The 25,135-nt window shown below is 41.5% G+C and overlaps 1 protein-coding gene across 9 annotated transcripts in view; it reads right to left on the bottom strand.

Annotated features, from left to right (window-relative positions):
• Positions 1 to 25,135, bottom strand: part of TRAPPC8 (trafficking protein particle complex subunit 8) — a 114,625-nt gene that overhangs the window by 40,093 nt on the left and 49,397 nt on the right. For all 9 annotated transcript variants that reach the window (XM_073331307.2, XM_073331309.2, XM_073331313.2 and 6 more), the window contains 3 exons: positions 23,281 to 23,412; positions 16,819 to 17,043; positions 9,128 to 9,236 (listed from right to left, as the gene is read on the bottom strand). In XM_073331307.2, the coding sequence (XP_073187408.1) occupies positions 9,128 to 9,236; positions 16,819 to 17,043; positions 23,281 to 23,412 (466 nt within the window). The remainder of the gene's footprint in view (positions 1 to 9,127; positions 9,237 to 16,818; positions 17,044 to 23,280; positions 23,413 to 25,135) is intronic.

Below are 25,135 nucleotides of genomic sequence, written 5' to 3'. Positions count from 1 at the left end.
ATAAAGGGCTGTATTGGCAACTTGCCATTGGCCCAAGGTTCATAATCAATTTTTATATCTGATTAATTTTATAACACTTCCCAAGTGGGTCATGTGAGATACCTTATTCACACGTACTTGCGAAGTACAGTTCACTCACAAAATATATTCACATTTTCTCAAGCCATTTGATTTTAAAATGTAGATGCAGATAATCTTCAAGAGGTTCACACAATCTTTTTTAAATACACACACTTGTTATACCAATAAAATAAAAACCAGCAGGATCTTATTAAAGGGAAAAAGGCAAAAATACCACATTTATTATGAATACAGAAAGAATCATAGTAAGCAGTTAGTTATAGCTATAACATTCCATTCAATCTCATTTATTCACACATTCATTCATATACACACACACACAGGTTCTGCAAGGTTGTTATCGTAGTTACCAGCCTTAGAGTTGCTCATGCCAAGCCACTGGCCAGGCGGCCTGGACATGAGGAGGGAGCAGGGCCTTGTCAGATACACATCTGATGCTCCTGGAAGTTGGTTTGCAGAATCAGACCCCCCCCAAAGTTCTCACTTTCTAGAGTCTATTTTTATAGGAATTTATTCCTAGGCCAGTCTATGGGAATTGCTTCATCATGCTGTTGCTGAATCAATCAGCAGATAGTACTTTCCTGTCGGCTCCATGCTGCTAGATGTTATCTTGTTCTTTGGTTCTCCCATCTTTGAGGCTGTTGGGTGGATTCCAGTCTGCCCTCCGGGGGGGTCCTCTGGTTATTTCCACTTGATGCCTTCTTCAGCCGATGGACACTGGGTTCTTAGGCTAGCACCTTCCTGATCATTCAGTTATTATCCACACACACCCTCTCTCTCTATTTTAATCAGAATTGTTAACAAAGCAAGATGAATACAACAAAAGGGCGGGGAGTGTCTGGGTGCTGTTTCTGTTGTTACAAAGAGTATTGCTTTGAGTCTTTCTCCATGTGAGTAGTTGTTGTTACAAAGAATTGCTTTGAGAACAGACTGTCTTAGAATGTACTAACACAATTAGCAGCTTGCAAGTTTCACACATAGAGGGAGAGAAACAGTACCAAAAACCAGGAGACCTCTTAGTTAGTAATACCCTGGAATTTAAACTATGGGGAATCAAACTAATTTGTGATTTTAATACAGAACTTCTTTAATATGATCCAACACACTTAAGCGTGCAAGTGGAATAAAAGCTAAGCTGTAATTTAAGACAGCAAAAGTTCAGTTTATAGACTAAAAATCTACACTAAAATACAGAAAAAGTTATATTAATTTGCACTCAGTATTTTATCTGAGCATTTCAAAACACTTCAGACATTTTACCTGAGGAGGCAGGTACGTATTATGACTATTTGGCACACAGATAAACAGAACCAGTTGAAGATTATGATCAGTGTTTCCCAACGTGTATAGTGCAGGCAGACATCTCAACTGTTCACCAGAGTCTTAGCTTTTACTTTGAAAAAGTGAAAACTGTTATGGTTGTGAAGAAAATCTTCAAAAGGTGAAGCACGTAACCAATGCGGCAATGGTTGCTTGGGCCTGAATCAATATCTCTGAGATGCTGACTACCCAAATCATTTTAATGGGAGCTAACTCAAATGCCAGTGACAGTTAATGCCGATATAAAGAATTCCATTGCGTAATAAAACATGTAAGAAACAAGAGAAAGTATTACATTATGAAGATCTACACTAATGTTTCCCAAAGTTGGTTTAGTGATGACCTAATGGGGGTGGGAGGACACGGAAGATTTATACATTAATGTGTAGGCCTTCAACCACAAATAACAGATGGTGGAGAAAACGCTTTCAGAACATTTGGGAAATACTCAAATAGCAGATCTGAGGGTCATCCTTGGCAAGTGTTGTTCCTTCCAACCCATACCTCTTGGAAATTTACTACAGCAAATTGGCTCTCAGAATGAAACACCTAATGCCAATCTAGACCAGCACATACTCTTACTCATTATATGCATCTAAAAATGGGCTTGTAATAAACCCTGTTACAAAGAAGATACTCTGGCTATAAAGTTTTGTATAACTGAATATTTTTAAAAGTTCAGAACGCTACCTAGTCCAGCAAGTGATTATCATTGCTATTAACCATCAAATATAGATATTTCTATCCTGGCTCAGTAACTTAGTACAGATCCTTCAATTATTCATAAAAATCATGCTCAAGTTAGCACTCCTACATTACTGCAAAATATAGATTTTTTTGGATCTCCTTACTTTCTCTTATTTTTCAGGCTAATTTATTCTTTAACATTACTACTATTTCATCTGAACTCTACCACATAGCGTATATAAAAGCATCAAAACAATTTCTTTTACACATTTCCTCAGTTAAAGTTGTTTTCATTAAGACATTTATATGGATCCAAGCCATTTAAGAAATAATAATCACACTCATATTTTTCAATTTGTCTGTGTGCTCTTTTCCTAGCCTACTTAACATATTTCCCCCAAGGATCAAAAATACACAGTAAAATGTTGTCATTACTAATCTCCTATAAATACATCACATCTTATTCAGACACAATCACTACATAAAGCATGTTTCACTTATTTACAAAAAAGAATCAAGTAACGTAACGTAAAATAACATATACCACTGTGTAGAAGGCTAGGTAAATCTCTTTTTTCTTCTGTAAATTTTATGCCAATAAGTCAGCTCTGAAAGAAAATCCTCTAGAACTAGTTAAATGGAGATTTCCTAAAACTTAAACTTGAAAATTCCGTCAAGTGACAGAAAATATGTTTTCCCTTAGTATATGTACATAACTCACTAACATTTGAAAGTTATGTACACTAAAGAGTGAAAAATATTTGGACATTATGCATTTATTTATCTTTCAAACTTTCTCCAGTTTTTGGTGTAACAGTGTGGTGGTTGGCAAAAAATTTCAGTAATGGCACCTTTAACAGCCAAACCACTCCACAGGCCTGTTGACCATGTCTAGATTATGATTTAAAGTGTGATTTTAGCACTGTAAGTTAACACGTGGCTAATGTGTTTTGAAAGTCTAGTATAGACAAGGCATGTAGACATGTGCTCATCTAGTTAAAGGTTACTGTCTGTTTCAGCGGGACTTGCGCTGTCAGACGCTTTTGAAAATCCTATCCATAAGAGCAGAGTTTTATACACAACATGTATAAAAAAATCCAGCCCAGGACTTCTTTTCTATGTATGCTTGTGTGCGCAGAACTTATTGAAAAGCAAAGTCAAATTATTTCTGAAACTTCTAGATCCATAGCTGTTCTTGCCTAATGAATGACTGCCCTGTACAGACCAAGTCCAGCTCCTTTGAAAGTTCCCTCGCACACTCAAGAGCCTTCCCATATTGGTCAACAGTTCCATACTTTCAGTGAACACTGGTGCTGTGGAAGATCACAGATCATGGTGGATCAGCATTTCACGGGCTGAGACTATAACAAAGCCTGGCAGCAGACAGATGTAAAAGTGTTCAGACTGCCTTGGAGGGACATTGCAGGATCCATCTGCCCTTCTGGTAATTAAAAAGGACGATACAAGGGGTCAGCCAGAGATCTCTTCTGTTGGTGTCACTGAAAAGAGCCACTTGACTGGGTTGATTTGACTGGAGCTCTAAGAAACAGTGGGACTTTTCAGTTCCCACCAACTCTACGTCCATCGCTCGAGCCAATCAGAAGCTTGAAGTCATCAGTTGGGGGAGACGGAGGGTACACCAACGAAGTAATTTAGCAAGTTACCTCTTCTGGAATTTCTTACAATTGCCTGTAATTGTCTGCTGTGTCCACACTAATCAATAAGGTTAAGGACCTAAGAACTCCATGAATAAGATGGCAAAGGGCGATCTTAAGATAGAACTTTTAAGGTACTCAGGAAGAAACCCACAGACTGAACAATCAGAGCTAAGAGGACCAATAATCTAAGGATTATGGATACAGGACTGGAGGTATACTTCAGGGATCCTATTAATTTATACTGATTTATCTGCATTCTATTAAAAAAAAGTGCACTTACCCTTGATGAATTCCTTGACACATTTTAGAAATAAACTCTAGTTACCCCCCTACAGTATTATTAATACATAATACTGAATAGCTGAAGACAGGAGTCAGACTATACAAAGGCCCTCAAAGAAATATAGATCTCTGGTTTGGGCAAATTCCCCAGTTGCCAATTCTGCTTCTGATGGCATCAGAACCTTTTGCTCCTGACATAACTATTTGGCATGGAAATAGTTGTGGCATACTGGAGAATAAGGAGCAGATGATCAAGTATTAGCAACAAAGCTTTTCATTTTATTTGTAGATGTCCTTTAAAAAAAACATATATCATGTTCATTTTCAAGTTTCCATAAGGTGTAATTATTTACGGATCCATTTCATGATGTTTATATGGACTCACATTGGAATATCCAGTAGCTACTCCCAAGCTACTAAAAACAATCAAAATAGAGGGTAATTGGTAGGGACCTAGTAATTCTATGGCCGTGAAAAATGTGTCTCAGACCATGAAATAAGCCTTTCCCCATGAAATCTGATCTCCCATTGGATGCTGGGAGCACCCGAGTCAAGGAGCTCCTAGCTGCAAGTCCCGGCTGGTCTGGGAAAGAGAGGACTTGTCCTTCTCCTGTATGGCCACTCTCAGACTCACTTCAGAGAGCCTCCCCCTGCTGCAGCAAGCTCCAGCTCTGGAGGTTCCTGCAACTGGAGGAGACTTGCAGAGGTGGGTCCAATATCCACCTAGTCCTGGGAGCGCCCCAGCTAAGGGGACTCCTAGCTGCAAGTCCCTGCTGGGCTGGGAAGGGACAGGACTTGTCCTTCCCTTGCATGGCAGCTGGTGTGTGTCTGAGATCACACCCACCTCCGAGTGGCCGGAACACTCCCTACCCAGCACTAGAGGTTCCTGCAGCTGGAGGAGACTTGTGGAGGTGGGGTCCGATATCCCTCAGCTACTGGAAGCACCCGAGCCAGGGAGCACCTAGTTGAGTCCCTGCTGGGCTTGGGTGAGACAGGACTTGTCCTTCCCTTGTATGGCAGCTGGGAGGGCAGCCGGGGAGATCAGAACCATTTCTGGGTACCTTTTGGGTTGGGCCCCCCATGGTTACCACACCATGAAATTTCAGATGTGAACAGCTGAAAATGTGAAACTGACCAATTTTAAAACCCTCTATGAAATTGATCAAAATGGACTGTGACTTTGGTAAAGCCCTAGTAATGGATACTGACTGTACCTCAGGGATAAGGACCTAACTTATGGGGTGAAAGCATTTCAAACCTAAGATTCTCCCCTGATTTTGAGGAAAATTTTGTATAATTTAGTAATCAGCAACAAGAGAAATAAGTCTGACCTTCAAAACTAGCTTATGAGATATATAAAGCTAAGATAACTTAAAGAATGGAAAAGAGAAAGACTCTTTGCGAGGAAGGATAGCTCAGTGGTTTGAGCATTGGCCTGCTAAACCCAGGGTTGTGAGTTCAATCCTTGAGGGGGCCATTTGGGATCTGGGGCAAAAATTGGGGGGATTGGTCCTACTTTGAGCAGGGGGTTGGACTAGATGACCTCCTGAGGTCCCTTCCAACCCTGGTATTCTATGATTCTATGACTGATCAGGCTGGAGAAAAGAACAGTTACTTACCTTCTCATAACTGTTGTTCTTCAAGATGTGTTGTTCACGTCCATTCCACACTAGGTGTGCCCGCGTCACATGCACGAGTGTCGGAAACTTTTCCCCTTAGCAGCTCCCGTCGGGCCGGCAGGGCCCCTTGTGTGGCGCCACTGCGCCGTGCACATATACCCCTGCTGCCCGACCCCCTCTGGTTCCTTCTTGCCAGCAACTCCGACAGAGGGGTAGGAGGTGGAATGGATGTGAACACCACATCTCGAAGAATAGTTACGAGAAGGTAAGTAACCGTTTGTTTTTCTTCGAGTGATTGTTCACGTCCATTCCACATTAGGTGAACCACAAGCTTACCTCCGGAGAAGGGTAGGAGTCACGGAACAACTGATTGGAGGACCGCTCTGCCAACTGCCGCATCCTCTCTGGCCTGCTGGTTGACTGCACAGTGGGTCGTGAAGGAGCGCACTGAGGACCAGGTGGCTGCTCTGCAGATCTCCTGGATCAGGACCTGTGCCAGAAAAGCCGTGGAAGTCACTTGTGCCCTGGTCGAGTGGGCCGTGACTGCCAGGGCCGGAACACTTGCGAGCTCATAGCATGTCCAGAGGCAGCTTGTAATCCAAGACGAGATCCGCAGCGCCGACACCGGGAGGCCTTTCATCCTCTTGGCTACAGCCACGAACAGCTGCGTGGATTTATGAACGGGTTTGGTGCGCGCCAAATAGAACACCAGCGCTCGAGGGACATCCAGGGTGTGTAGGCTGAGGTGACTCAGGTCCATATGGGGTTTTGAAAAAAATACCAGCAGACAAATGTCCTGGCCCAAATGGAATTGCGAGACCACCTTAAGGAGGAACTTGGAGTGCGGTCAGAGCTGCACCTTATCCTTGTGAAACCGTATACGGTGGCTTAGAGGTGAGAGCCCTCAGCTGAGACACCCTTCTGGACAAGGTAATGGCAACCAGAAATGCCACCTTCCAGGAAAGGTGGAGGGGGGAGCAGGTAGCGAGTGGCTCGAACGGGGATTCCATGAGCTTAGAGAAGACCAAGTTCAGATTCCAAGGAGGGACTGGGGGGCATGAGTACGGAAACATCCTCTCTAATCCTTTAAGGAACCGTCCCACCACTGGGTGGGAAAACACCGAGCCCCCTGAAAACCCCGGATGGAAGGCGGAGATGGCTGCCAGGTGCACTCTGAGTAAGGACGGGGCCAGCCCCTGCTGCTTGAGGTGCAGGAGGTACTCTAGGATGGCTTGCACCAGGAGCTGGTATGGTTGCACCTGTCGGGGCTCACACCAACAGGAGAACCTTTTCCACTTGGCCATATAGGTAGCCCTGGTAGAGGGTTTCCTACTGCCAAGCAGAATTTGCTGCACAGGAAGGGAGCACTGGCTCTCCAAGGCGTTTAGCCACAGAGCTTCCACGCCATCAGGTGTAGTGATTGCAGGCTGGGGTGGAGAAGCCGCCCACCATCTTGTGTGATGAGGTCCCGATGTAGGGCCAGGACTACCAGGGCCTCCACCAACAGCTCTAGGAGCATTGTGTACCAGTGCTGGCGGGGCCATGCCGGGGCGATGAGGACCACCGGTGCCCTGTTCCTGCGTACCTTGAGCAGGACCTTGTGTACCAAGTGGAGTGGGGGAAACACATACATCAAGCCCCCTCCCCACGGGATTGCAAATGCGTCTGCGACTGAGCCTGGGCTCTGGCCCTGGAACAAGCAAAACCGCAGGCATTGGGTGTTGTCCCTGGTGGAAAACCCCCACCTGCGGAAGAGCGAAAGCATGACATCCACTCTGAGCGTCCACTCATGCATGCAATATGACCTGCTGAGGTAGTTCCCCCAGCTCGTGTCACACCCCCGGGAGATATGACGCCTCGAGGAGAATGGCATGAGCTATACAAAAGTCCCAGAGGAGGAGAGCCTCGCAACAGATCGGCAAGGAACAGGCCCTGCCCTGCTTGTTTATATAAAACATAGCAGTAGTGTTGTCTGTCAGAACCGCCACGCTATGACCAATCGAGTGGCGTGAAAGGTCTGGCAGGCTAGACAAACCACCCTGAGCTCCTTCACACTGATGTGGAGCGACAGCTCTGCTCCGGACCACAAGCCCTGAGGTCCCCCAGCTGAGCCCCCCATCCGTGGTCTGACGCGTCCATCACCAGCGTCAGGTCTAGTTGTGGGGCGGCAAAGGGGATGCCTTTGCAAACCACAGGCTGGGACTGCCACCAGAGCAGAGAATCCAGCACATCCCTTGGGGCTGTCACCACCAAGTCCAGGGGGTCCCTGCCTGAGGAGTACACCCGAGCAAGCCACGCCTGCAGAGTCCTGAGTCTCAGTCTGACCTGCCTGACCAAGCTGCATGTGGCACTTGACCGGGATCAACTCCGGAAGCGATGCTGGGTCGGTGTCCTTGAACAGCACACCATTGCTGGCTTACCCCTCGACGGCACCCGGGGTGCCAGAGGATTCTCCCTGTATGGGAAGGGGCTCGTCGCCGACAGCTCAAAGAGGTCCTTTGCCGCCTCAAAGGTGCCAGGCGTGGAGGGCTGATCCATTAAGTCCTTGAGCCCGTCGTCCGCACTGAGCTCACTTAGGCCTGGGCTCGGTGGGACTTGTGGTGCTGGATCCGCTGATGCCAGTGCCGGTGCGGCGGCCTTCCCGCTCTTACTAGCGTTCGGGGCCTTGGAAGACGCCGGCCTCCTACGAGGCGAACGTCCGCGCCTTCCTTTTGGCTGCGCCGGGGAGGACGAGCGGTGCCGGGGCCTAGTCTGGCGCTGCGTGGCCTACAGCTTTCGGTGTTTAGCTGGTGCCGGGTCTCCAGAGGGCTCCGGGGCGCTACGCACAGAGGAAGCCGGAGCCGATGTCAGGCACTCCAGGCCCGGTGGTTGCAATGCAGCTTCCATCAACAACTGCTCTCTTTCTTTCTTTGTTCTTGGCTTGAACGCCTTGCAAATCTTACACCACTCAGTTTGATGTTCTTCCCCCAGACAATGTAGACAAGAGCCATGGGGATCACTAACTGGCATATGCTTGCAGCACAAGCCTTAAACCCATGGGCCTGCGACATGCCCCGCAGCCCAGGGGTGGGTGCTGGAAGCCTCCAAGCACTTAATCACTTAAGTGTCCACAACAAAGGTATGCTAACTAACTGATAACAGCTACATATAAGAGAAAGGCTAAGGGACTGCTCTCATACAAGAGAAAGAGGTTGTTCCAATGCCGTCACGGACGGTAAGAAGGAACTGAAGGGGGTCGGGGGGCAGGGGTATATATGCACGGCACAGTGGTGCCACTCAGGGGCCCCGCCGACCTGACAGGAGCCGCTAAAGGAAAAAGTTTCCGACGCTCATGCACGCAATGCGCGCACACCTAATGTGGAATGGGATGAACAAGCACTCTAGAAGAACACTGAAGCTTCTTGTAGGTTACCTTATTCGTATCTTTTTTCGTCCATCATAAAAACAGTTGTATCAAACAGTCACTGAAATTTCACTAACCTTCTGCTGGTCGTCGATCATGTCCAAAGAATACTCGTGTTGCAGAATTGTTAATATATGGTAAAGGAAGTTGTGGTAAAGGGCCATCGGGTGATAGCTGAGTCACATTCTGAAATGAGAATAGGGGGTTGTTTTTTTTTCTTCCCCTTAGATGCATTGCCTATACATAAATATGCTTTTTACAACCCATGTTCAAAAACTGGAGACCAGCTTACAAATTCAGTTGCTATGTATTAATAAAAAAGCAAAAACATTAAATCTACTGCATCTATGCTATACTTTATCCATTTCTTTGCCCAAACATTAAACTGCCAAAATAGTTTAAAAAACTCAAAAATTAAACAGTGAAATAAAAGGATGGACATATCTTCCTATTTTAAGAGGGGGGAAATCTATGAAAAGGTTTGTAAATAAAAGAGTCAACATTTTAGTTCACTCTAACCTTAACTTTGTCAACAGGTTTGTGATAAACATTATGTTATAAAGCTCTGTTCTTTGTTTCAATATTTAGTAACAAAGTACATGGGTATCATTAAAATTACCCAGTAATACAGAACCAATCTTTATACTGTACTCTGACTATTTGTGAGACGTAAGTTCACATACCCAAATATTGCTTATTAAAATAAAGAATCTATTGTACTTCCCTCTTTTATATTTTAAATTAAGAGACTATTTCTCAAATTAATCTTTCCTACTAAACAAAGAAAAGTTTGTTACATACAAGTTACAAAATCCTAATCATATGCAAAGACACAAAGATCCAGCTCACTGAATTTAATCTTCTTTGCACAGGTAGTAGGGATAAGAGTAAGTATCTAATAGCCCTCTAAGAAGGCCCCTTCAGAATAGGTTGCGAGAGTGCAGAGATGTTTTGGAAAAACAGAACCGTGTATGTATGTATGTTATATTTCCCAAATCCAGGTTAAATTGGAACCATTCCTAATTAAGTCTCCGGATATATTAATGATTTTGAAACTGCAAAGCTGTTAAATATGAACTTAATATTTGTAAGCTTACTGCTAGATTTTGAATTTGCAATAATATACCTGGAAATTCAAAAGCAATCATAAGCAAAACATGTGGATATCAGATTCTCTCCTCTGTGCTTTTTTGGAGGATTTTAGGTCAACGGTTGAAAAACATTCATTAATTCAGGATTCTGGGTAAAGATTATACTAATTTTAAAACATTTAGGAAATGAAGTGTTTACTTCTAATATTAAAGTCTACATATACAATTTGCTAACTATTTGATATGTTCTTTTTTTTTTAAGATAAGCTTTTCAAGTTGACATTTAATGTGTGTGCAGAAAGTGGTACTTCATGCACTCTGCATTCATTCTATGTTTACTCCTGGGGGAATTCTGCACCAAAAAATTTAAAAATTCTGTGCACCATATTTTAAAATTATGCTTATTTTATCTGTTAAAACACAATATAATCATGCCAGTTTCAATTTTGGTAATTTATTTCAAAATATCTGTCAGCAAGTAGGTCTGTAACAATACAGAAACACACAAAAAAAGATTCTGGTGATTTTTTTGACAATTTTTTTTTTTGTTTCTTACCATGCATATGAAAACTACAATACTGAAACATGTTTCCTGCACCTGTCAGAATCAGTGCAAAGGCTTGGGGGAGTAAGGGGTAACAGAGGAGCTGAGGGAGAGGGAAGGAGCCTTGAGTGAACTTGGTGGTTGTTGCATGTGTGGGGGAGAAGTACAGAACAGGGTGAGGTTTTTTTGGACGGGTGAGCAGGGATTGTTAGGGAGTTAGGAGCCTCCCCCATGCAGATCCTGGCTGACCCCAAGCCTCTCCCATTCAGTCAGGCATATCTGCCCCTATCCCCCAACCCTCATGTATCCCTGCAGCCCTCCTCCCCCGCCCCCATGTGGCCTTGCACCACTACTCCCATTTAGCCCCTGGCTCAATGCTGTCACCCCTCTGGCTCTGAGCCCACACCCCAACCTATCCCCCTCACTAGCCATTCTAAACTGAAGTCTGTGACACACACACCCCCACCAACACCCAGCAGACCGGTGTGCCCCACTCTGTCTGTCCTAATCTGCCTCCACAGGCAAGGTGCTGTAATGAACTTCCACTCCTGGGGGAATTCTGTGCCACTGCACACAATATTATTTTTCCCCAAAGAAAATACATTCTGGCCAAGAAGTGATGCAGTTCTGCCTTTTGGCCACCAGAGGCCACTGTGGCACCAGAAGAGCCTGTAGCCAGCTGCATTCCCGCTGCTGGCTGTTCTGGCACCCCAGCAGCCTCTAGTGGGTGAAAGGCTGAACTGCAGCACTTCTTGGCCAGAATGCATTTTGAGTGGAAAAAAAATTCTGTGGCCAGACATGAATTCCGCACATGTTCAATAGCGCAGAATTCCCCCAGGAGTATATGGTGTACTATGTTTCAGAGTCAGGTACACCCTATCATCAAGCAGATGCAATACACCATCCTATAATTACTTTAACCCACTGCTGGCTGGAAATTCAAGTCTAGATTCCCCTAAAGCAGTGGTTCCCAAATTAGGGGTGCCGCTTGTTCAGGGAAAACCCCTGGCGGGCCAGGCTGGTTTGTTTACCTACAGCGTCCGCAGGTTCAGCCGATCACAGCTCCCAGTGGTTGTGGTTTGCCACTCCAGGCCAATGGTGCACGTCCCCCGGCCCGCACTGCTTCCTGTAGCTCCCATTGGCTGAGAGCGGTGAACCGCGGACACTGGAAGCTACGACTGGCCGAATCTGTGGACGCGACAGGTAAACAAACTGGCCCGGCCTGCCAGGGGCTTTCCCTGAACAAACAGCGCCCCTAGTTTGGGAACTGCCCTAAAGCATACATTAATTTAATCCATGCTGATTTTCTGCAGTTGGGGCATTCTTTTAAGCATTTTACCACTGAATTAGAAGTGAACAATGCTAAGTAGATTTGGGGATAAAAACCCATTCACTACCATGAACTCTATTCACTACCCTCTCTGACAGATGTCTGAAGTACCCAAGGGTACATATTGGTAATACTTTTATAACATGTCAGGTACTTTTTAAAAATTTGATGGAATAAGAGTTAAGTAAGGTTGCCAATGAACTGTAATGGTTACCAGGGTGGATAAAAATAAATGATTTAAAAAAAAATCAGATTTTTCTGATAAAAATCTAAAAATAGTTTTAATTAAGACACATTATAGCTCAAAGATATCTCATCATGGAATAGGGATTATAAATTCTAATTTTATAGTACGAGACAAATTCATGTAATGTTTAAGAAAAGTTTTGTAAATGAGTTCCAATAGTTCATGGATTAGGGATGCAATCTTATGGGGTTCCAGGGGCTTCTGTGTAGATTATTTAGGTTAATCTTTCTTTCTATCCAATGGAACTCAGTGCTCAGTCTAGAAGATAGCAGAGATGTTTAGTTTTGCAGTTCTCAAACTGTGGATTTGTGTCTCCAGTGATAACATGCTTGTTAACAGCAAAAAAGGTTTTTAAAATAAATATACAGAGGTGAGAAATAACAGACCTCAACCCTACTATCCCTCTGAAAATGTGTGTACGCACAGAGTCAGTCCCTTACCTCTCTCTAAAACTGCAAAGTTTTAAAAAGTTCAATGAATAGAAGATTGTTGGGAGGTACGAAATAGATCTGGACAAGGAGAAGTCTCGAGATAAAGGTGAGAAGGGAGGGACAGGCAATAGAAACAAAAGTGAAACTGTTTGAGCAGCATATTCCAGAAGTCTTGAGGTCTTTCTGAATGTAGCCTTCATTGATTGGAGAACTTCACTGATTTGAGATGCCATTCTCTCACTAGAAGGGAAAAGCTGTAATGGAAGCAGTCCGTAAAAGAGACCCAGTTTGGGAATATTTTAATGAAGTTCCTCTACCTGTGGGTAAGACAGGCATGCGTGCAAAATGCAAACAGTGCAACAAAGAAATGCAAAGCCTGGTTGCCTGAATGAAACAACATTATGAGAAGTGTTCCTTCTCAGAAGGAAGCTGCGTTGAAGATAATGAAAGGAACATGTCTGAACATACAGGCTCTTCAGACTGGTAAACTTTTTTATTTCATACCTCTTTCTTAAGGACTGCCTGTCTTCCTTCTGGACTATTCTTGAATTCTCACGTTTGAGCAAAAAATATAGTTGTTACTCTATGGTACTATCATTTTAGATGCAGTTGTGATAAAAAATAAATCGTTAAACTAGACAGATCTTCCTTTTACAATTTCACCTTTAAAGTAGTACTGATTGTCAGTGAATGTAATGAGTAATAATACTAAATGAGCAGTATGGTAATAATAATTAAATAACTGCACTGACTTATTTTGTTTAGGAGAATCCATCCTCAACATACTGGAGTCTAAAGACTATCCACTTTCAAGATCACCATAATTTTCTATAGTTTCAGAGTTACCAATGATAGGGTTTCAGTCACATCATGTATGTCACATAGCCACAGTATATCACCTCTAGCAAAAAGATCTCCATCATCCAGAAACAACTATAGAGAAATTTGTGATAAGAACCAGATTATAAAAAGATGTAATTGATGAAAAAATTGCCAGATTTGTTTATGAAACAAACTCTCCTTTCTGTATGATTGAGAACCCACATTTCATTAACATGGTTCAGCCATTAAGACCAGGATACAGTCCACCCAACAGAGCAGCTGTTGCAGGCAAATTGCTGGATAAAGTGTATGAAAGAGAAATTGAGCGGTGTGCAAAAGGTCTAGAGGGTAAAATTGTTAACTGAGTCTTGATGGGTGGAGCAATGTCCACAATGATCCTGTTCTATATGCTTGTGTAACAACAGAAGACGGGAATGTGTTCCTTACAGAAACAACTGATACATCAGGAAATACACACTCAGCAGAACACTTCCAAGAAGTAGCAGTAAAAGCTGTAACAAACTGCGAAAAAAATTCAAATGTCTAGTATGAGCTTGGTCCCAGACAATGCTGCAAATGTATCCAAGATGAGAAGAAATTTAGAAGACAGTGAAGAGAGTCCCAAGCTAATAACATACGGTTGCAGTGCTCATTTGATGCACCTCCTAGCCAAAGACTTCAGTGTTCCAGAAATAAAGGCTAATGTTGTTGAAATTGCAAAATACTTCCGTAACAACCACAGAGCAGCTGCTCTGAAAAAAGTGGGAGGAACCAAGCTAACGCTCCCACAAGACGTGCGATGGAACTCGGTCGTGAACTGTTTTGAGCACTGTATCAAGAACTGGCCTAATCTGATGAGTCTGTGAAAAAATAGATGGCACTGTCATAGCCAAAGTTCTCAACATTGGGCTTAAGAGAAGTGTTGAACACATGCTGAGTACCCTGAAGCCTATTTCTGTAGCCTTGAACAAAATGCAGGAAAATAGCTGTTTTATTGCTGATGCTGTTGAAATTTGGAAGGAACCAAGTGAGATCTTAAAGAGAGAAGTCTGCAATGACAGAGTTAAATTACAAGCATTAAAAAAACAAATGGGACAAGCACTATCTCCAGCCCATTTTCTTGCAAATATACTCAATACTCAGTACCAGGGTCAAACCTTAACTGCTGAAGAAGAGAAGTTGGCTATGACATGGACATCCAGCAATCATCCCTCCATAACGCCAACTATAATAAACTTCAGAGCTAAGGGTGAACCATTCAAGAAATATGTTTGCTGATGATGTTCTAAAGAAAGTCACACCAGAGAACTGGTGGAAGTCACTTAAGCACTTGGATTCAGAGGCTGTTGAAGTGATAATCTCACTTTTAACAGCAGTAGCTTCTTCTGCCAGTGTAGAAAGAATATTTTCTTCCTTTGGACTAATTCATTTCAAATTGAGAAATCATTTGGGATCTGAAAAGCAGGAAAGCTTGTTTTTCCTTTTCCAGATTATGAACAAACAAGAAAATGAAGGTGAGGACGACTGTGTTAGCTTCAGAAGCCAATATTTCTACTTCTCATGTTGACCTGGCTGACAGCCAATTTAATTTTTGTTGGTTTTTTTAAATTCTTTTAACTATTTTAGTTAAACAAAAACAAACCTGATTTTAAAAAACTTGAACGTTTAACTAAATTCAAAAATTCATATGCTTGTTTTGTTAAAATATTATGTTTGTTGTTGAAGAAAAAAATCCAGAATACATAACACTGTTGTTTTAGTTAAATAAAACAATTTAAATGTCCGTCTGGTGATGTTCTCCTCCTAATACAGCATAGCAAGAAAATCCTCCAAATATTAATGATTAACCTGTTGAATTTGAGGTAGTTCCCCTCCCAATGACTTCATAAATATCTGCTTCAATTACCTTTGGTAAATGAAATAACCAGTCAGTCATTTTCTGATATAGCTGTAAACTAATCTGAAAAGTTTTCAGAATAAATCACCTTAAAAATGAAACCTACTCTATCTCTGAGTTGTGAAGGATATGTATTAAGGTTATAACCAACAAGAATGCACTTTTATGTAAAAATCCATTAATTAAATTGAGTCTTCCTGACTAGTAATTTAAATCATGATTAAACCAAATTGATTTAAATCAAATCCACCCTGGTGGTTACTGAAGATATTTTTTTAAACATCAAAATGTGACTTGTACCAGTGACAGCAAACTCAACATTGCATTCAAAAGGTATCTATGAAAGCAGAGGTGACAAAAGAAGCAGAAAAACAGTGGTTACCTGGAGTATAAAGGTAATTTGAGAGTTCCACACATATCCTTTCTTTTAGGCCTTAATGGAATGACCCGTAAAGAAAGCTAAAGAGTTTATAAATTACAAAAAAAATTCCTCAATTTCTCAACATCAACCTAGGCCACATTATAACCATGATCTATAGGTCAATGGAATAACAATTTGTCACATAGATGTCTACTACCAGGTGAACATCTAAACTAAACTGGGAGTGCAAGGAACTTCAGACACAAAAAGGGGGGGAAAGGCCTGGGATTTTGTATCTTTGTGCATCAGTTACCATAAATACAAAGCATGGTATTACTGTGGCACCCTTCAGGCAAAGAATCTCACAGTGTTTTACTAACAGTTACCCCTGTGTTATCCAGGCTCCTTTGAAGAACCTGATTACTATGGGGACTGGCACTGAAACAGAACCATCTGATTTCTGACCTTATTTAATCTTCAAATGGGTAATCTGTGGAACACACAAATAATCTGCTCTATGATACAGTGGTTCTCAACCAGGAGTCCAGTGTCCCCCAGGGGGCTGCAAGCAGGTCTCAGGGGGTCCTGCAAGCAGGGCCAGAATTAGACTCCCTGGGGCCCAGGGCAGAAAGCAGAAGCCGCGCCACTTGGGGCTGAAACCCGGGGCTGAAGCCGAAGCCTGAGCAATGTAGCTTTGTGACCCCAGGCAATTACCCTACGCCAGCCCTGGCTTTTGTATACAGAAAAGCAGTTGTTGTGGCACAGATGGCCTGTGGATTTTTTGCTGAATGTTGGGAAGACCTCAGAACAAAAAATGTTTGAGAACCCCTGCTATAATATGCATATGATCGGTGCAGTGAAAGTAAATATAGTATTTTAATTCTTCAAATACATAGTAAAATTCACCTTGGAAACTGAAGAATGACATAAGAATCAAAAAGATATTGTAAGTGCTAAAAGTCACTGAATTCTGTTTTTATGTAAGATGATTATTAGATGATAGAATTTTAAGCTAATCTTTACGAATAAAATATGTTCATCTTACCTTGTAAACATAAAGGTATTCTCTGAGGAAGGTCCCTTGTTGAGCAGCAGGTTGTTTGCTGTCATTGATCAAAATATGCCTGAAGGCAGACACAGCATTATCAAGTTGACGAAGAGTAAAAGACTGACGACCAATAGTGAAGTTAATATGATCCTCTGCAAGAGACCAACCTTTCCCTTTGTAAACTTGCATGGCTTGACAATAACAACGCAAGGCATGTTTCTTCTGCAAGAAAATGAAATTGAAACTGTTCCTCAAATATTACTGTGTTATTGAACCAATTTAATTTTAATGTTAGCAGACAGTCAAATAGAGAAATCATTTACATCAATGAAGATTTTAGTCAATTTTTTTTTAATTGTTATTGAAGGTAGGAGAGCAATGCAAGCAAGGAGGTAAAACACAATATCCAGTCAGCATTAACCCAAAGGTCAATGTAAAGACTGTTGCTATAACACAGTACTGTTGTGACAACTGGGCCTACAAATTTACCCTAGTTGTGAGTTTAACTGTAAAAAGTGAGTGTAAATTCATAACGTCACAATAATCTATAACAACAAATGTGAATGGGAAAAGATGCAAGAAAACCAGACAGAGAAATTGGATTAATCTAAACCAAAAAGGTCATGTTGATATAATCCAAGGGGGAGGCAGGCAAAGAGGAGAAGAACTCTCAAAAGACCAAAAACAGAGAACAGATGGAGGCTACTGGAGCAAACGTCACCATGATGGCTGCCATCCCCACTATTTCCTGGGACCCCAGACTTCCATCATCCTGATTCTGAGAAGTGTCCTGACTAGACCAGGCCAGAGAGAGGGAGCCAGATGACTTCACCAGCCCCAGCTGAATCCCCGACACCTCGTTAGATTAAAGGACTTCAACAGCAACTCATCTCAATTAACCTCCCCCCCACCAAAAGGACAGTTATTGCCACCCTTAGTAGCATTTAAGAGACTGTTACACAAGGGGGTGTTTTCCTTTAAAAACCCTGTCCAGCGAAAAGGAAAGAGAACAAGGGATGCTAAAATGAAAGCCTTATTTAATACTTTATATTTCAAATGCTTGAACTGATTTTCCTTCTTTACTATATCTTTAATAAAATATTTAAAAGATTTTTAATTATGTGTTTGCCATGGTACTAAGCAGACTGAGGTCTCTGTGTAACAAACCCTGGACCTCGTTTAACAACATTTAATGTTGGACAATGACTGGTTTATAGTAATGCCTCTGGCCTTTTCCATCTAAATTAGCACAGCAGTACTCACTATTAAATCTACATTCTACTGCAGTAAATTTTAAAATATTCAGTAATGGCTACTAACTTGAAGCATGCATGCACTCAAAAGTACTAAAATACTGAAACACATACTCTAGGAGTTGTACGTATGCCTAAAGGTCAAGTAAACGTCTCTCCTCTCTCATGTCCAGAAGTGCCTCACAACTAATGTATTTATCCTCTCAATATCCCTGTGATGTATTATCTCCATTTTACAGGTAGGAAATGGAGGCTCAGAGGGCATAAGGCCTTGTCTGAACTTAAAAAGGATTTGCCAGTATAGATATACACCTGGTAAAGCTATGCTGGCAAACCTCCTACTGGAGACACAGCTTATATACCAAACCAAATAAGTTAGAATGACCAAAGGACTTTTTTTTTGCTGGTATAACTGCATCTACATTACAGCTTTTGCCAGCTGTGTGGTTTTTTTCACACCACTAACAGACCTAGTTATACCAGTAATATTATTTTCTTGTGTAGACAAGTTCCCAGTAACTTGCCCACAGTCACAAAGGAAGTCTACGGCAGAGCAGGAATTCAACCCAGGTCTCCCAAGCTTTCCCACTGGAATTCCTCTCTGTATGCAAGAAAATTTTTCAAGTGTCCTAAGTTACACACCTAGATACACTGGGATGCGAAAGAAAGATTAATGAGCCTTAATGATGAACTGCAAAACTAAAACATAAACTGAGGTAAACTAAATTGTAACACCCTTAAATAACAAGGCTATTGGTGGAATTCAGCACTCCAATAAGCTAACCAACCTTTCTGAAATTCTCCCCAAAGCATAATTCTGGGATATCTTATGTTAACTAAAAAGTGACAATGATAAAACCGTGAAACATTGGTATTGTAAGCCATTAATTTCGGTCACCATACAGCAGACTTCCAGCTTCTGCATGATCCCACATCAAAGTCAGGAAATCCCACAATACTAGGGACCTATTCTTTAGGATTGATTCAACTGCCAATTAAGATTCAGAGTAGATAACAAAAAAACACAACTGATTAGTGTCTTTAATGATCTTAAAATCATGAACACATCTTTAAAGTAGTGATTTTTCCGGCCACTTCTTGGCCGTATCAACACCTTGTTACACCTAGCTTTTCACCTAATAGGCCAGTACCACAAATAGGAATTAAAAATTAAAAACTTTTTTAATGTTTTACTTTACCGACACAAAAGTTGTGATACTTCCATTAGGCTCAGAGTTTCTCAGGAGGCCACTACAAAACATGACACTACCATTAACACTAGGGGCCTGATTCTTATCCCACATTTGCTTTCAGTTCAGCAGAGTGACTTCAGATTTATGCCAGCGGGAGAGCAGAAGTAAGGCTACTGCAAAATTAAATGTGAATGTCACTGCAGCCACTACAACATTAATGAAACGGTCACTCCAAATTTAATTGGTTTAGTTGTCCTTCGCTATTTTGTATAAATTCTGATCTTAGAGAAATGACAGTTTTATTACATTTGCTAAACAGATATGGAGAGTTCTGATTAATTTGTGCTTTTATTTGCAGACCAAGTATCTGACACAGCTTCCTGTAAAGTTAATTACAATAAGTATATTTTGCTGGCAATTGTAAATGACATGGAAGTCCAAATGATGCAGTTTCCTTAGCTCTGATAGCACATACAGCCATCAGCCAAAAATAAAGCATACATACTTGAATATATAAAAATGTAAAAAAAACTTGAAATACCAATACATGTCAAAGCACAAATTTAGACCTGCAGCTCCATCTAGAGACCAACAGAAAAATACAGCCACTACACACCCTTTGAAAAAAGCTAAACAACTATGTGCTGAGCTAGATTGACTCCCAAATTTTACCACCTTCTTCCAGTGGAACTGTGGGAACTGATCCCTAGCAATAAAAAGGTGAACACAATCCCCAAAGCAAGAAGCCCAATGGCCTTCCAGCAGCTCTACCAATTTAGAAAATTGGCAGCTCTTTAGATAACAACCACTGCTGGAGGGGCTCCTATGAAGACCCAGTCACAAATTTAATCCTAGCTTTCCATAACCGAAGTCCCAAAAGAGGGTGATGCTATTGTACAGAGAACAAACTGGGCGCGAATCAACCAATATATTAAGCTTATTCCAAAATCTGTTCAAGAGACAAGGTCAATTTAACTTTGTAATACTAATCAGTTTAAAATAAATCAAGTTTGATAGCACATCTTTAAATAGTTTTCCCAGGAACTGATTATTTTTAAGGGGTTTTTCTACTCCCCTATTGAAGTTTACAAAGGTTTTTCCCCTGCCAGAGAGAGTATGAGACAAGGTCAAAGAGCACCCCCTACCCAAATTGCTAGTACATGACACCGAAAGAGCAACTGAACAGCAACCAAAATGCTGCACTGGTTATACACAGTGTTAAGTATGTAAAGTGAATAAAGTGAGGGGGGAGGGCGGTGGGAAGTACTTTTCCATTAGCTTTCAGCTATAGCTATCCTCAAACAAAATGTGATTTTTCAAGTTGGCATCTTTAAAATGTTGATTTAATTAAAGTAAACTTAGAGCTGGTGCACTAAAAACTAAGAACTATAGATAATATTAACAAAACAAACAAGTATGATTGCATAAAGTCATGAAAAATGACAGCAATAACCCCATTTACCTGACATTTTAACTATGATAGTTCAGACTGAAATAACAAGGCTGATTTTTTAAGATATTTAGGGAGGGAAAATTGTACTGGTATATGGAGCAATCCTAACAAAACGGACAACAGGATGCTAGTACTGTAGTGGTTGGTATACTGTGCAGCTGGAGGGCCTATCTGTTCTCTCTGCAGAAGCTTATGTATCAATCTGCCATTAGGTGTGGAGCAGCAAACCTCTATTGGAGAGAGTCAGATCCTTGAAACTATAAAGTCCAAGCAAGCTGGAGTCACAATGATTAGAGAAATAGAAAAGCTGTGGGTTTCATTAAGCTCAGAAAAAAAAAAAGGGGGGGGGTCATACAGGAGGTCACATAAAGAGCATTCCAAGTGGTAGAACTACTGAGATTTTTAAAAGAAAAAAAACAAAAAAAACACTATTGTGGGAAAAGTCTGATCCTATCTCTAATCAACACAAGAGAGGGGAAAACCTACAATAGGAAGAGAACTCGGCTATGAGAGAAAGATTCTGAGAGTCGCTCAAACCCACAATGAAAGATATTTCAAACATATAGTTTTATATTACAAAGGTGGACGGTAGTCAAGACTGCTTTCCTTCATATCTTTAACTTGTTTTTGGTCCTGCTTCAGCTGAAGATATGCAAAGAGGGAAAACAGCTACATGTTGTAACTAGAAAAGGAGTACTTGTGGCACCTTAGAGACTAACCAATTTATTTGAGCATGAGCTTTCGTGAGCTACAGCTCACTTCATCGGATGCATGCCGTGGAAACTGCAGCAGACTTTATTTATACACAGAGAATATGAAAAAATACCTCCTCCCACCCCACTGTCCTGCTGGTAATAGCTTATCTAAAGTGATCATCAGGTGGGCCATTTCCAGCACAAATCCAGGTTTTCTCACCCTCCACCCCCCCACACAAATTCACTCTCCTGCTGGTGATAGCCCATCCAAAGTGACAACTCTTTACACAATGTGCATGATAATAAAGTTGGGCCATTTCCTGCACAAATCCAGGTTCTCTCACCCCCTTACCCCCCTCCGGATTTGTGCAGGAAATGGCCCAACTTTATTATCATGCACATTGTGTAAAGAGTTGTCACTTTGGATGGGCTATCACCAGCAGGAGAGTGAATTTGTGTGGGGGGGTGGAGGGTGAGAAAACCTGGATTTGTGCTGGAAATGGCCCACCTGATGATCACTTTAGATAAGCTATTACCAGCAGGACAGTGGGGTGGGAGGAGGTATTTTTTCATATTCTCTGTGTATAAATAAAGTCTGCTGCAGTTTCCACGGCATGCATCCGATGAAGTGAGCTGTAGCTCACGAAAGCTCATGCTCAAATAAATTGGTTAGTCTCTAAGGTGCCACAAGTACTCCTTTTCTTTTTGCGAATACAGACTAACACGGCTGTTACTCTGAAACCTGTCATTTTGTAACTATTTATACATACATATACCAAGTGCAGAAACAGCTGCTGCTCTTAACATTGTATTGAGACAAACTTTTCCTTCCCCATTTAAGATGGCCCTACCACTATCAAGCCCCGTTGGACTTCAATGAGGCTCCACATGTATCCATCTGTACAGAGCCAGTTGCAGAATTGGGCTTTCCACAATAATGTTTCAACTTTAAGAAGTCAAATTTATTATATTAACCTAAGCTTAAGGTAAATACAATCACAATATAAATTAACACAAGAAGCTGGAATTGAAAAAATGCATGTTAAAGTGCAAATGGTATAAAATTGCATTTGTGAATTTAACTAATTGCCAATTAGTTCAACAGATTTAAAAGAGGAAGTATTATCTAGTGCAGGGATTGACAAACTTTGGCACGCATCCCTTGGCCCGCAGCGAACCGCGGCCAGAGGGAGCTGCGATCAGCCGAACCCGCGGACCCTGCAGGTAAAGAAACCATCCCGGCCTGTCAGCGGATTTCCCTGACGAGCTGCATGCCAAAGGTTGCTGATCCCTGATCTAGTGGTTAAAACACAGGCCATAGTCAGGGTAACTGGATTCCATTCCTAGCTCTTTTATTAACTGCTATGATGTAGTAAATCACTTTAACCTCTGGTTTCAGAGTAACAGCCGTGTTAGTCTGTATTCGCAAAAAGAAAAGGAGTACTTGTGGTTAGTCTCTAGGGTGCCACAAGTACTCCTTTACTTTAACCTCTGTGATTCAGTTTCTCCATCTGTGAAATAGGAAGAGTCTAATTCATTGTTTAAGAAGCATTTGAAGGTCAGATGGAAAGCACTACAGAAATGAGGATTACTATTTAAATTTCATTCAGGGTAATGAGCAACATCATTTTAGACACGGATGTAAGAGACCACTCTGTTCAAGGCAGGATGAATTAATCTGGCAGTCAAGAAGGGCAATGAGATAAATATATCATTTTTCTGATAGAGAATAATACCCACAGTGGACTACAAAGTCACAGGTTATTTTTACGCAGAAGCATGACATGGAACTTGCTGCTTTTAACACAGTTCAAATCAACTACAACCTACAGTCCGTATTTTTTCAGAATATGAAATATACTTACCTGTCCTGCTTTGCTGTACCTATGGCCAGCCAATATCATATGAAAGGCAAACTTTCTAACCATAGGACTTTTCATGTTTATAAAGCAATGTGCAGCCTGCTCCAACAGAAGGGCACTGCGAAGGTCAGAATCCTATTTAAGGGGAAAAAATCATTAATCTCAAATTTGAAATAGACCAATGAAACTTCAGTAGTAACAAAGCGTAGTTATACTCACGAATACAAACTCTTATAAGAGATAAGACTCAGCTGAAGAAGACTTTTAAACAGTAAAAAAATAAAAATCACATTACTGCTCAGTGGAAGACTTATCATAGGCAACATGTTCCAGCCTGTTGATCCATCCACACTTTGATCCCTCCTGAAAGCATTTACAATGTGATCAGGTTCCCTGTCCTACACACAGTTTTGAAGACAGGCTATTATGAAAAAATGATATACCTGATAATTGTTTTCTGTATTTTACTTGCAGAACGAGAGCGTACAAGATGGAGCCATGCATACTTCAACCTATTGGTTTTCTGATTCTTATGACACAATCAAAAACAGGGAGTCCTCAGACTTGCATCGGATGCCACTTACATCTGACGCCAGTTACGGCACTTCCCAATTGACCGCCCTTTTCACCCCTACGATGCTTGATTTGCATGAAGCTCACCTGCAATCAACTTCCTGGTTGCATTATACTGGTATGGATCTGGAAGGGGTTGCTTCTGATTGGCTTTGAGGCAGCAAGGTAGCTTGTTGCCGCTTGTTTTTGACTGGCTCCGAGCCCGGGCCTGGGAGCCAATCAGAAAGCTTGAACAGTGATTGGCTGAGACTCGGCATGTGTCCCCTTCTCCCTGGCTTTCTGAGCCTGTGTTGCTGGCATTCTGAGCAGCATATGAGAGTTTACATGTTTATTTGAATGCTGTTTACAAAATACAGTGTACAGTAAATACATTCATGTTACAACATTAGTCATCTAGAATTCATTTAGATGAATTACAGATGACTGGGTTATTGTGGTGAAAAATCTGGGTTATTGTGGTGAAAACAGTGTATCAAGCCTTGGTTCAGGAACCAATCCCCCCTTCATACCATTGATTCCTATGGGAAAAGCGGTTTTGACTTACAACATTTCAACTTATGACACAATTTGTTCCTCAGAATTGAGCTGCAAGTCCGAGGACTCCCTGTATTCTTAAGAGAATCACTGGCAGACCCAATTCCTGAATTCCATTCTGGAAGTAAAATAAAAAATTTATGTAATCCAAAACAGCAAGCATCTCTCTTTATTAGTACTGTCCTTGCTTCCAGAGCCAAGGAATAACTCTATACAACAGGGGATGTGGCCCCATCACAAATGCTTATAGAAGGAATCAAAATGGACTAGAGCAACAGCCAAAGAATGCTACCTATAATAAATAAGGAAGTTGAGAAGCCCTCCTTATACAGATATAACAGTGTTATTTTCATTCCTATATTTGTTATAGATGTTACACCTGTTAAATAGATGTAAATTATATACATGAAAAACTGTTATTAAGAAATACTAAAATTGTTCTCTTCATCTGAGCCTTATGTTTACAAAGTTATTTCAGTGTGAGTACAGCTATGCTTTAGAGTCCCTCTTCAAAACTACACAAATCCACTAGCATGGGTAAATTCTATCTTATATACAGCCTGTTACTTTATCAGTGACCTGGAAAATACTGAAACAGATTGATATACAAAGGATTGACAGAACATGTTTATTTCAACACTCCCAAAGCCTTCAGCTACTCAGGCAGAAATTTCTAACACTTACCATTCCCATCCAAGTGAGCTGCTGCCATTTTTTCCCCCAGAAAAATTAAAAACAAGAATGTCAGCTT

The sequence above is a fragment of the Lepidochelys kempii genome, chromosome 2 (assembly GCF_965140285.1).
Source record: "Lepidochelys kempii isolate rLepKem1 chromosome 2, rLepKem1.hap1, whole genome shotgun sequence".
Lineage (NCBI taxonomy): Eukaryota > Metazoa > Chordata > Testudines > Cheloniidae > Lepidochelys > Lepidochelys kempii.
Note: the sequence above shows the minus strand (reverse complement) of the source record. Positions and strands in the feature narration are given on the sequence as shown.